Source organism: Oncorhynchus kisutch, linkage group LG5, assembly GCF_002021735.2.
Source record: "Oncorhynchus kisutch isolate 150728-3 linkage group LG5, Okis_V2, whole genome shotgun sequence".
Lineage (NCBI taxonomy): Eukaryota > Metazoa > Chordata > Actinopteri > Salmoniformes > Salmonidae > Oncorhynchus > Oncorhynchus kisutch.
In genome coordinates, this window is record NC_034178.2 from 23393523 (window position 1) to 23407251 (window position 13729).

The window sequence follows — 13729 nt, forward strand, 5'->3', positions numbered from 1 at the left end:
AAATAAATGTCTGCCCCTAGTATCTCTATTCCACTGCTCCTGCCATTTCTCCACCATCACTGTCCATATCATACTTTTTGCCTCTACCTTGCTCATTGATACTACCACATCAACATCCCCACTACTTAGTGCTTGTTTAGCCAGCACATCAACTGCCTCGTTCCCCTCCACTCCCACATGAGCTCGGATCCATGTAAATATTTTCTGTATACCCATTTGTTTACTCCTGCCATGGGTTTGTAGCACCTCATAAAGCAGGTCTTGTCTGCTTTGTGATATAAAGGACTGGAGACTCCTCAGCACTGCACATGGATCAGAGCAAATAACTACTCTTTATGACTTAACTTCCTCCACCTACTGCAAGGCCAACAGTATGGCCATCATCTCCGCCATATATACAGCCAGATGATCTGTAATACGTTTCCTGACTCTCACCTCACATTCCTGCACTACAAATGCTGACCCAGTGCGCCCTCTCCTTGGATCTTTTGAACCATCTGTGAATATGGCAGCAACATTTTGATACACAGTATCCAGACGTCTCTTAAGCAAATCAGATGGATCAACACCCTCCCTATCTTTCTGTAGTCTCTCCAATACATCTAGATCTACTACTGGAGGGTGATTAGCCATGATGGATTCACAGGGATAGCTACCATTGGACTAAACTCCCTTCCATACAGTCCCATCTCCTTCACCTGGGTATTACCCACCCACCCAAAGCTCGTGTTCTGTCTTCACTCATGTTCCCAGCATGCCTGTAAAATCCCTTTCGCAGGATGAGATACCCCATGTCCCTGTAGGCTGACCCAATAAATCATTGCCAGCTGCTGTCTCCTAATCTGTCTCCTAATCTGCAATGGCATTTCCCCCTTCTCCACCTGTAGTGCAGCCACTGGGGACATCCGAAGCGTCCCACTACATATTCTGAGTCTTGTCCCTGTATGACGTCTAGCCTTTCCAATGATGTACGGGCTGCCGAACCATACGCTATACTTCCATAGTCTATTACAGATTGGATCAATGCAACATATATGGTCTTCAATGAGGTACACCCAGTCCTTCCCTGTCAGACAGCGCATCACATTTAGTACCTTCTTACACTGTCCCACCACTCTCTCAATGTGTTCTGCCCAGGTCATTCTAGCATCAAAGTATCCCCAAGGTACATGAAGGCCCCCACCATCTCCATATAACCTCAAGCATACCTCATCTCCCACCTTCCTCCTGGTAAAGAACACTGTCTGAGTTTTCTTTACAGAGAACCTGAATCCTCACATTAATACCCACCGCTCTACCTCATCAATTGCTTCCTGTACCTTCCTGACTATTGTCACGGCCCCCGAGGGTCGTTAGTGCTTGGAGTCACCTGGGCTCAGGGTATTGAAACTGCTTCACTAATCATTCTTGTCTCTCTCTCTCTGCTCTTCCAGGTATTATCCTGTTTGTTTGTTCCTTTGTAGTTTTACTTAGTTTTCACTCAGTCATATTCACACACACAGATTCATGCATCCCTGCACTTTACATACACCTTACATTATGATACTTGCACACCTCATTCCTTTTTCTTTGTTTAAAGTTAATAGTTTTGGTTTACAATAAATAACCTTTTTGATTGGCCTATACCTGTTGTTCGTGTCCCCTCATTTTTGCCACAGGCTATGAGCTGGCCTGTGACACTATATGGCACATTTCTTCCTCTCTTCCATAAGGCCCCATCATTTGCAAATAACAATCTCCCAATATCTGTCTGTACTTGAGAGTAAATCATTGATCATGACTGAGAACAACAGAGGACTAATCACGCTTCCCTGTGGTGTACCATTATCCACCGTGTAGCTGTCTGAGGGAGACTTCCCCACCGAACAGGAAATCCTTATGCAGTTGTACGTTCTTCCTCCTACCCCCATAATATCAAGCTTGATTAACAACCCCTCCTTCCATATCATATCATATGCCTTCTCCACATCAAAAATGGTTGTGTCCATTGTTCCCCTACCCTTCCTGAATCCACTCTGATGTGGCAATACTAACCCCCTCCTCTCCAGGAAGTAAGTTAGCCTCCATTATCATACATACATGTGATGTTAAGGCTATTGACCTTGTTGGCCTCGTTGGGTCCTTCCCTGGCCTCCGGATTGGTACCACTACTGCCTCCTTCCAGCTGCCTGGTAGTGCCCCCTCATTCCACACTGTTGTACAACACCAATACCTTATCCAGTGCCTCATCACTAAGATGGGCCAACATAACATAGCACACCTCATCTTTCCCAGGTGAAGTTAACCCAGTACATCCTCCCTCCTATCCAGCAGTCCCGGATGCTCCCAACTCCCATCTTTTAACACTTTAGTATTGACATCTTTCCCAATCAACTATTTTATCGCAGCCGTCAACCTTATCATACTCATCACCCCTACACCCCTTCCTCCCTAAACTTCAGAATCACTATGCTCCTCCTCACCTCCATGCTCCCCTCGCGTCTTATCTTGCCCTTCCTCTGCACTTTCTACTTCTGAACTGCCGCTGGCATTAGAAACTATGTTGCTTTCCTAAAACTTTTCTGCCTCCTCTCCACCTCCATAGACCTCTTGCTCCCCTTCAAACCCCTACTCCCTTACTCTCCTGCTTTCTTTTACTCTTTCTTACTCCCTCCTTTATTTGCACCACTATGCTCCATACTTGCTTCACTTTCTTCTCCATCACTATCTCCTACCATCTCTAACCCAGTCATAGCACAGCTGAGCCGAACCATCACCACACAAGTAAAGTTTGATTGTTTGTTTTTCCGCTAATTCTAACTGTTCACACAACGTCTCTTCGAAAATGCTGTCCCCAGCGAGTCTTCGTTCTTTGCTCTACCGCCAATGAATCCAGTCGAACACACACACCAACGTCATGGTGCTTTCAAATGCCACATTCAAACAACTGGGAACTCGGAATTCTCTGACTTCCGACTTCAACAGTCACCCAACTCGGAATTCCATGTCGGAAACTCTGGCATCTTTCTAGAGCTCAGACTTTCCGACCTGAAGATCACTGACGTAATGATTTAACTTAGTTTTTTCCCCCGAGTTCGCAGTTGTCTTGAAAGCACCACATTCGTTCAACAGATTTGAGGCACGTTTGCTCCAGTTTTGTGGGTGTGGCGAGGGGTGACTTGAAGCAATGAGTGAAGTATTTAAAAGAGCAGTGATTTGCAGTGGCGGAAAAAGTACCCGATCGTCATACTTGAGTGAATGTATAGATACGTCAAAAGAAACAAAGTGAAAGTCACTCAGTAAAATAATATTTCAGTAAAAGTCTAAAAGTATTTTGGTTAAAATATACTTAAGTATCAAAAATAAATGTAATTGCTAAAGTATATTTAAGTATCGAAAGTAAAAGTATGAATAATTTCAAATTCCTTATACATAGGCGGAAATCCCTGGGGGGACACGACCCCCCCATCCTGGGAAAAATATGATTTTTTCCACCCAATATATCACTGTAAATATAACTATGTAATTTCAATAATACTTATAATACGCAATGAAAACACTTGTGCTGATTATAGACAAACATTGCAACCCCAGTAGTGGCACATGATGCAGGTACAGTGCATGTGTGGGAATCTGACAGTCTGTCGTTGGTGGCTGACCTCCAGTAAGTAGTTCAAACAAAGGATATGTTAGACATTTCTTTACTTCTACCACTCAAGACAATAAAACGCATTTATAACCGTCACCAGTCTTCATTTTCACAGCATTGAATTACAGGTCACTCTTTATGTTAGCTAGCCTTTAGCTGACGTTTGTTAGCTAGCTACAGTAACATCAACCAGTGTTTGCAGCTGTTTGAATTTGAGTCGATGAGAAAAGCTAGCAATGCAATGTAGTGTTCCTTAGCTGGCAATGTGACAGTGTTCGTGTCTACCATCTGGAAGACACTCAATGCACGTAGCTAATGTGAGGTTAATCCAGTCAATCGCACCATAGCGATTTCGTTTTATGTTGGCAGGGTTCATTTTCAGAGCTAGCGAGCAAACCGATGGAGCAAACATTAGCTAGTGTGGGAGAAAATCATATACATGATTATAGTAATACAAGAAAAGATACATGTATGGGTTAATTTGTCATGTCTTGTCATATTATGTCTTGTTCCTGTTCTTTCTCTTCACTCTGTCTCCCTCTGCTGGTCGTATTAGGCTACCTTCTCTTTCTCTCCTCCTCCAGCTGTTCCTCATCTCCTCTAACTACCTCGTTCACCCTTTTCCCACCTGTTCCCTTTTTCCCTCTGATTAGGTCTCTATTTCTCTCTCTGTTCCTGCTTCTTTCCTTGTCAGATTCTCGTTTGAGTTTCTCATGCCAGAACCAAACTATCGTCTTGTTTGCTTCACCCTTGTCCCATCCTGTTGGAATCTGCCTGTTCTTCTGATGCTACGTGTGATCAGGTACCTCTGTCCGCTACGACCCGCGCCTACCCAGAGAGACCAGCAGTCTGTCGCCGCAACCCAGCTATTCTCCTCTGCTGCTAAGAAGGGGACTCTTTAGTAAATATCAGAAGGACTTTCTGTTTCATTTGTCGCCCTCTCTGAGGGTTGTCTATTTTGCCATTTTCTACATCTGAAGAGGATCTATGTCTTCCCTGTGTTTTTACATTAAAGGACTCTGTTTTTGTTAAATCGCTTTTGGGTCCTCACTCAAGTGCACAACATAATTTCCTGTTCTGGTAAAATGCATTGTCTATTGTATAGGACAGAAAGCAGAGAAAGACCATGGGAGTATGGAATAGCCGGGAACACTAAAGGAATGCAGACACATAGACGCCTAGAAATGACTGGATATACAAAGGTCAGAGTGATATATGAAGGAGGGTGTCAGCTAAATGACCCCAGATGAATTACAAATGTCAGTTACATCGTAGGGGAGACACAAGTCTGTTTAATCTTATACAAACATATGAAGAGAAGGCGACCAGAACAGCTAGTCACAGGAAAGGGGGATGTATATTATCTTTAGGTCAAAAGAAGGGTCTTGTCATTTATTTTTAATCTGACCGAAAGCAGATGTGGGCGTTACTGGGCTGAACAAGCAGGATGCACGAAGTAGGATGGATTCATGGATTGTGTGTATAAAAAGTCAGAGCGAGTGCTCTGAAAAGGTGTGGGTCCTGCGGGGCTCTCCGGCTTATGATACGGGTGTATTAAAAGTCTATCATTGAATTCAAAGTTCTTGGACGTGTCATTTTTGAACCGATTTTCCACTACAGATTTTGGCGAGCTTGCCAGGAGAATTAGGGACTAAAAAACGTTCATGGCTGGCAGCGGGATCTTTGGACGATCTGGGCAAACAAGGGTGGCCACCCAGCTAAGGTAAGAAAACAGTGAAATGTTTGCGTAGATCGCTTCAGAGATCCTGCCTCAGCAAGAGGAGCGTCAAGTAGGTCTCTCTCTCAAATTTCCTAAAACTATAGAAACGAAAGAACTTTTTGAAATTCAATGAATTTGCATGCATGTGTGTAAGCTTGGGAATTGTATAATGAATGTGCATGTTTAGTAAATAAATAAGCGGGGGCTGTGAACTTTGCTGGTGTCGGGTGCGTGATTCAGACGGCCCCCTCGTTGAGTCATTCGCAGGGGACTGTTGTGTGAGCTGACTGGTGCGAGTGTTTAGCGCTCTCTGGCAGAGTGGTTGGAATCAGGCACAGTGTTATAGCCGTCTGTTTATATGTTTAGAAAATAGATAAGTAGTAAGATAGATAAAATATTCATGGCTACCGCTTCAAGGAAAAGGTCTGTACGGATGGGTATTTAGTAAATAGATACACATGGCTACCGCTTTGAAATGAAGGTCTGTTACGGGTGAATATTTAGAATACAGAAAGAACGTTAGCCTGATTGTGCGACGGATAAATAAAGAGATAAGAAAGTGCATTACATTATGAATAAGCTGAATTAGAAGGAAAATTATATGAAATAGGATTTAATACACTGAACAAAGTTAAAGTAATAGTATAAGCAAAGATAAAAACACAGTGATATTTGAGGTGCTGTACTAGAATGAGACATTAAGGCTTCTGTAGAATTCAGTAATACAGTTGTAGACATTATAGAATAGGTTTTACTAGGGGTATTAAGTGATGTTAATAAACTATTATTTGAGAAAGTAGGGTAGATTTGCCTTGGGAAATAGTAAATAAAGTGTATAATGCGATGGGAGTATTTAGGGGAAATAAATAAGTGACATGGAAACAAACGGACTGTTTCTCCCTGGAATATAGAGATAGCGAAATGTAATATAGCCATAGAGACGCTGAAAGACGCGAACGTTAATTCTGCCAATTTAATTTGAATATGAAGGAGCAAACCAGATAATGTAGAGTAACATTGCCCGGTAAACAGGAATGAATTGGAACAATCACATGAAACCATAACAAAAAGTTTAACTTACCAGCGTTTTAATGTTAATTAACATTCTATCATCAGAAATGCATTACGATGGGGGAAGCGTAAGAAGTTATAGATCAGGGCTAATTATTGTAAGATGGCACTGGAATGTGGTAGCACCCTTTTCAAAAGAACAGCGGCTGATCGTTCTAAGGTTAGTATGAATGGAGTTTTCTCCAAGCGGTGTATAGTCTCTGATTTATCAAAAAGTGGTTTATAAAGAGTACAGTTTATATATGATAAAATACGTACTAGATCACGTTTGACCTAACTTCTAGTAAGGTACCGATGTAATTTACAAATAGCCCCACTTGGAGTCGTTTTGTATTAAAATGGTGGTTTCAATGGCGATTGAATGCGTGGAGGAAGTTGTTGTTAGCGATAAAATACGGAGAATAAACGTATATGAAGGATTGCAGAATGTGGTGAAGGTGGTTGTAAGAAGAGTAAATTGTAGGGTATGGGAGTTTCAATTTCTAAAGGGTAGGACCATACAGAGGGCCGAGCAGGGAGGAATTGTGTGTTCCGTGCATGGCTGGAGCTTTTATTGCATGCTTGGGAAAAGTGAGGGGATTTTTTAGCAGCTTGCTGATTTAGGTGGCATGGTGAATGTTGACGAAATGTACATTTCTTTTCCAAAAGAAAAGGGGTTACATTTTCAATGTTTTTTTCAATTCAGTTTTAGACTGGGTATGCAGAAGGATGGAAGTGCTTTTGAAAGTGTGGTTAAGATGTTTCTAAAGAAAAGAGAGTGAATACATTATAATGGTGTAAAATGCCCTGAACCTTAAGAATTTCCCGTGAAGACTGATCAACTTCACTAGAAATGGTTGGAACAGGTGGGATTTAATTATAAAATGATTGAGCAATTACCAGTCTCTATTCAAAGTGTACGATTACTTTGAAATTCCATTATATCCTTGGCAAAAGGATGAAGAGTAATCTTGTAATCTTGAATTGACTAGCTTTTTAAATAAGTTTATTTTTATTTAACATGGGGTTATAGGAGAAAATATCACTTCCCTGGGGTTATGGTCTTTGGGTAAATACAAAATGTGCTTTGTTCATTCTACATATAAAATATAAAATGGAAAAATATGTTAACAAGGGATAACAGTTATGTCAAATAGTTTCTTGAGGTAGGATTCTCTGCAAGGGTTATGTTGATAACTACATAATCGGTAGCTCATCTGAGAGATTGCCAGTAGAATAAGGGAGTTATCATAGAATGTGACTATCAACACAACAAGTGTGTGTGTGGAACTCTACCCCACCCTACTGGCTGAATAGTGAAGGACAACTGTGTCTGATGACCTGTGAACTGTATCTGGAATGATATGTGTCTGGAAGAAGAAAGACTAGGGAGGATTAGGGTAATGACCTTTTGTTACCATGCCACTCATGATAGAAAAACAGAGGCAAAAAGGTGCATGATAAAATAGATGTTACTGGTACTAAAAGTTTTTAGTATAATGTTAATTATTAAAGGGATGATGAACTAAATTGAGTAGGTAAAATTTGAGTTAAAGTAAACACTAAGGACTGTTATCCTGAATATTGGATTGGATAATTTATAAACAACATTTAGTTATGTTTTGAATATGGGAAAACTCTGGTTGACAGAACTTGCAGAATATTAGAATAAGGGTTTTTGTTTCTTTTATTTTACAATATCATTGTAATTGGAGTGATACATTGGAATGACATAAGTAATTGAATAAAAAGGATAGTTTGTTGTGAGAACACCCAAGGATGAAGAAGACATTACAAATAGTGGTAATTTATTGCAAATATGCAGTTATTATAATTTACTTTACTATTTTTCTTGTTTGGTCAATTTATTTGTGTTTTGAGGAAAATAAGTGTCTGAGGGGAGACTGATATAAATTGACTAAAAATGATTTGAGAATGTTTAGGTATGTATCAAACTATGGAAGGAATTTAGGAGTAGTGACTTATGTGTTATGGGTTAGAAACTGTAACTACATTGGGGATTCATATGAAGGTTATGATAACAAGGGGGGTTGTTATTTCTAGAAACAATGTATATTGATAGACAGGATAATTCACAGAAAAGGAAGGACAGTGGGTCTTGTAAAAATATAGGGATATAGAAATAGAGACAATTCTAAGGGTAGATAGAACATTACACACACCTAGATTATGGTAAAATTAATAAGTAGTGGCATTTTGAAGAAGCTTAGGACTTAGTTTTGTTAGGATTGGATATTCTTTCAACTGAAAGACACTTGACTGAGTACATGTTATTCTTACAGCAGTTGCTGTAGGGACCATAACTTGGATATCATTATGAATATTTTTGTGGCAAGAGGTCAGGTATTTGAGACAGAATGTTTACATAACAGAATGTTTACATAGAGAATGTTTACATAACAGAATGTTTACATAGGGCTGTTATTTAAGAAAGTCTGTTGTCAGGAAATAACCCATGTGTTAGTATGTATATTTCCAGGAGAAGAGTACGTAAGATGCCAGATGGAACGGCATGGGCTGAATTCTGGAGACTGAGTGTACATCAAGATACACCAGGCTGGGGATATACTTCTTACAGCACCTGCAGTGGTTAAGATCGTCATGTCTCTCTTTGATGGGTGCATAAGTTTCACAAGAAGTAAGGTCCAGCTGAATAATGGGTGAGCTTGAAAACACCATGACAGAGGACGTGAAACAAAACAAAAGAGAGAGAGAGAGAAACTAGATTCTACTGTAGACATACTGGGTTGAGTTTGGGGGTTATTTGGTTTATTTGATAATGTATCATGGGAATAAGGATAGATATTAGGGTAATTGGGTATATTAGGGTAATAAACCACATGTTGAAGGCTCGATGTGGAATCCCATTCAGTGTTGAATTACTTCAAGCAGAAATAATGTTGTTTAAGGTTATGCACATGCTTATCAGTTGATATAGAGCAATTGGGGAACTAAGTAAAAAATGACATGATTTGGGAACACCTCTCAGAACCTGTGGCCGAAAGGGGAAGACTGGATAAAAGCATGAGGAAGCTAATTAGGGCCTCCATTTTTGTAGAGTCCAGCAGAAACACATCCTGAAAGCATAGAGTCGGGTGAAGAGAGAGTGGGAATTGTCATGGTCTTAGATTTCAGTATATGAATACAGTCATGCATAACACATAACATTGTCAATACTGTTATGTTGTGTCTTTTGTTTTCTAAGTCTTTTGTTTAGGAAACCAGATGGAGAAGGGTTCTCCAGCTTCAGCTGGAATGTCAGTTTGTGTGATGAGTGATGGAAGTAAGAGAATGTATGGTGTAATCATAGAACAGAGGCCATAAGTCTTTAAGTATGAATGCCCCTCAGAAAGAAGGCAGAAACCTGAACCAGGACGAGAGGTTCCACATCTGATGATCCAAGGAGACCAGAAGGACCTCTCCCAGTGGTACCAGGAGATCTGGTCTACATCCGAGTGTTCCGGAGGAAGTGGGATCAGCCGAGGAGAGAAGGACCCTACGAGGTGGCAGCAGCCACAATCACGGCCGTCCAAGTGAAAGGAAGCAAGACGTGGTATCATCTAAACCACTGTACAGAGTCCCGACGGAGAGAAGGACACAACCATACCGAGGTGGGGACACAGAGGATGCTGATTCACCAGAGAGGACCCCGGAGGGAGCAGGAGCAGCGGAATCAATCAAAGCCCCGGGGAGGACTCAAGAAAATGGCAGACCAAATACAACGAGTGCATCAGCTAACACACTCCGAAGAAGCACCAGGGGAAAAGAGCCTGAAAAGAAAATAGACTGAAAAGTAAAGAGACAAACGACCAAAGTCTCCTCCAGTATGGCCAGAAGGCCCAGAAGTGGGGGGGGTAACATGTCTGCTACTACTGATGATATACCGGTGTGGGCAGGCCTCTTTGACAGAAGCCCTCTACAGAGGGGCTCCGAGGTATTGCCTAAAGAATGGGAACATCTCTTCCCTGAAATGGATGCCTTCTCAGATGGAAGCCAGGTTCGGCCTGAGGAGGGAACAACAGGAGAAGAAAGCGGAGGAGAAGCATTATACCAAGAGCAGAAGGAGAAATCGTGCAAGGAAGAACAGAAATCCTGCAAGATGAAAGAAATGGGGATTTCCCTACAATTTACTTTTCAGCTCTTACCTGATCTCCATAATGAACCATTGGAATTAGGACCACGAAAGAACAGTGACAATGACAGAATAAGAGCGACTGAGGACAATACGAAGATGATGCACGCACTCACAATCAAGATAAATGATAAAAGCAGGAAGAGAAGAGAGGAACCTGTCGAACGAGGTAAAAAGACAGGACCTGTTGATAGGTTTAAGTTCCATGTTCCGCCACAACTTCTAACAGAACCAGGGGAACAGAGGACAGTTTCTGTATGGAAGAAGAAACCTGTACCGGAGGAGTCACTCTGTGGATGGACGCATCATATAACAAAGGGAGAAGCTGTTTGGGACCCCAAAGGATGTGATCTGACACTAACCAAATATGTGGAAGGCTGGGAGTTTATCATGAACAAGATGACACTAGTAGAAGGTGAAGAATTTGACATTGAAATAGCAAGAACAGGACTGAGTGAAGGAAACAGATACGAATATGTTAAATTGGGTCCTATGCCAGCACCTGAACAAAAACGGCTGGTGACAACCAAAGTAATGACAACAATGGTGGCGGCTGCTGTAACGACCAACTACCACTGAGATGACACCAACTGCTCTTACCAAGCAGACCACAGCAATCACAAGGACACCTGACACATCAGAGTCAAAAGGATTCTTTAATGAGATTTGGAATTCTTTTTCAAACTCAAATGATCTATTTCATGACAAGAAACATTGCCAAGATGACAGATATAGATGTATCAGACTCAGAATCGTTCAAAGACACGACACAGGAAGGAGAGGTGAAAAACGAATGTACCCGAACCTGCATCATTTGAAGAAATGTGTTAAATGTAAAATGTTCAATATTCAGAGAAAATACTACATTCCTTTGTGTGACATAGAATGTAGGATTGCCCATGGGAGCACTAGAGGCAGGACTGTGTTGAACAACACTGGGTTGGGTGACAAGGATTGTGCTGTATATAACATTTGAACTGAATTAAATGGACCTTTGTTAGATGGAAACACTGTGATTAAAGGAATATATGAATGTTTTTACAGCCATAACACTGAAGGTATTGATGTAGGAAACACCACTGTAGAATGTGATACTATTTGGGTACTAGAGACTGCAGGGGTTCGTAGAAATAAAGATAAAGGGTTGGTGGCAAATAGAAAAGGGTTGTGTGGTAAAATAACTCAGGTTGTGCCATCTCTTGCTAAACAATCAAGACAGAGGTCTTGCGGATAGTTCTGGATGTGTGGAAATAACAAACTGTTGAATGTACTGCCAGTTGGGTGGATGGGTCTTTGTACTTTAGTTAGAGCAATTCAACAGGTAACCATTATTAAATCACCCCATGATGACTATGTTAACTCTAGAGTTAAGAGGGCGTATGAGAAAGACGCTGAGGTATACTTGATGCAATTGGACAGCCTAGAGGGGTACTTCGGGAGTTTAAGGCAAGAGATAAAGTTAAATCTGGATTTGAATCTATATTTTTGTGGATAACTCCAAATAAGAACTTAGAGTGGATTAATTATATATACTATAACCAACAGAGATACATTAACTATACTGACTCGGCTCTAATGGCATTAGGGGAACAGGTACAGGCTACCAGTAAAATGTCTTGGCAAAATAGACAGGCTCTTAATTGGCTTTTGGCAGAGAAGGGTGGAGTTTGTGTTATGTTCGGGGATGATTGTTGCACCTTTATTCCCAATAACACTGCGCCTAATGGATCCTTTGCAATCGCTATGGCTGGTTTGGGATTGGTTGGACTTAGCATTGGGGAAATGGGGAGCCATGTTTGCCATGTTTGCTAGGATGATCTTTATGCTGGAAGGGGGGATATTGGCTCTGGGTATTGTATTTTGTTGTGTTTTACCCTGGGTGAAATCACTTGTGATCCAGACAACGGTTAAACAGATGTTTGTAAGTAGAGCTGACACTGGTGATAGTTAATCCTGTGCTAGGTAGGCCAGGCCTCTATACTGATGGGAATGGACAGTTATGCAATGTGGTTGGTGGACCCCTTGACTGCCCTTTTGGTAATCCAAACTGCCTGTATGGAGTGGTCTCTGGAGGTGGTTACACTTGCCAGGGTTTTCATAAGGATGGTTTACATGTAGATGCTGACATTCCAAAGTCATAGGACAGTCAACTGATACGTATCCACAAAAAGGGTATTTTCCATAGTAAATACAGGGGTACTATGTATTTCTATTTTTGCTTTTGGTCTTGTGTTTTTGTATGTTTTGTTGAATGTTTTTTATAGGTATATCGATGAATATATCTGGGTTTTCTTTTAATTAAAAGTTAGTTTTGCCAAAAACATGAAGGTAACAGTGGGATATCCCGGTTATAAGTGTCTATGGACCATGTCCTTAATCTTTAAACAGAGGTTGGTATCATGTTTGTTGAAGAGGTGTCTGAGAGGGAGAATCATGTTGAAAGCTTAAATTTAGAATGATGTGTCAATTTTATTTTGTAACTGCATGGATGCCTAGTGTTTTCTCATATTCAATTTATTATTTGACTCATTGCTTTATTATATATATTTTTCTTTTTCGCGTAGCTGAGAACCTCAGACAAGGTTATGTGTTTACATGCTCATGCTTTAACAAAATATAATGTATTATTTTTTTGTTATTATACCGAACTAGATATTTTACTCTTATGAAATACTAGAGATGTTTGGTGTAGGTGATTAGGAAGTTTTATTTTTTAATTATTTTTTATTGATTTAAAAAAAATAAAAAAAAATAATATGTTTTTATTTATTTTTATTAATCAACTGTTGATATTATGTCCTTTTAAAGTTTTGTGGTGCTTATTAAAGCACCAGAGGGGGGTTATGTGGGAGAAAATCATATACATGATTATAGTAATACAAGAAAAGATACATGTATGGGTTAATTTCCTGTTCTGGTAAAATGCATTGTCTATTGTATAGGACAGAAAGCAGAGAAAGACCATGGGAGTATGGAATAGCCGGGAACACTAAAGGAATGCAGACACATAGACGCCTAGAAATGACTGGATATACAAAGGTCAGAGTGATATATGAAGGAGGGTGTCAGCTAAATGACCCCAGATGAATTACAAATGTCAGTTACATCGTAGGGGAGACACAAGTCTGTTTAATCTTATACAAACATATGAAGAGAAGGCGACCAGAACAGCTAGTCA

At 40.5% G+C, this 13729-nt stretch overlaps 1 protein-coding gene across 1 annotated transcript; it reads left to right on the forward strand.

The window, feature by feature from the left end:
• Positions 1 to 8892: 8892 nt before the first annotated feature.
• Positions 8893 to 13048, forward strand: LOC109890780 (uncharacterized). Its single transcript, XM_031824694.1, has 2 exons — positions 8893 to 9008; positions 9769 to 13048. The coding sequence occupies exon 2, from the start codon at positions 10246 to 10248 to the stop codon at positions 11128 to 11130; it is 885 nt and encodes a 294-aa protein (XP_031680554.1). The 5' UTR covers positions 8893 to 9008; positions 9769 to 10245; the 3' UTR covers positions 11131 to 13048.
• The last annotated feature ends 681 nt before the right edge of the window (positions 13049 to 13729 follow it).

Coding starts and splice junctions, on each gene's coding strand:
- LOC109890780 (XM_031824694.1), top strand. CDS start 10,246: ATGGCCAGAAGGCCCAGAAGTGGGGGGGGTAACATGTCTGCTACTACT.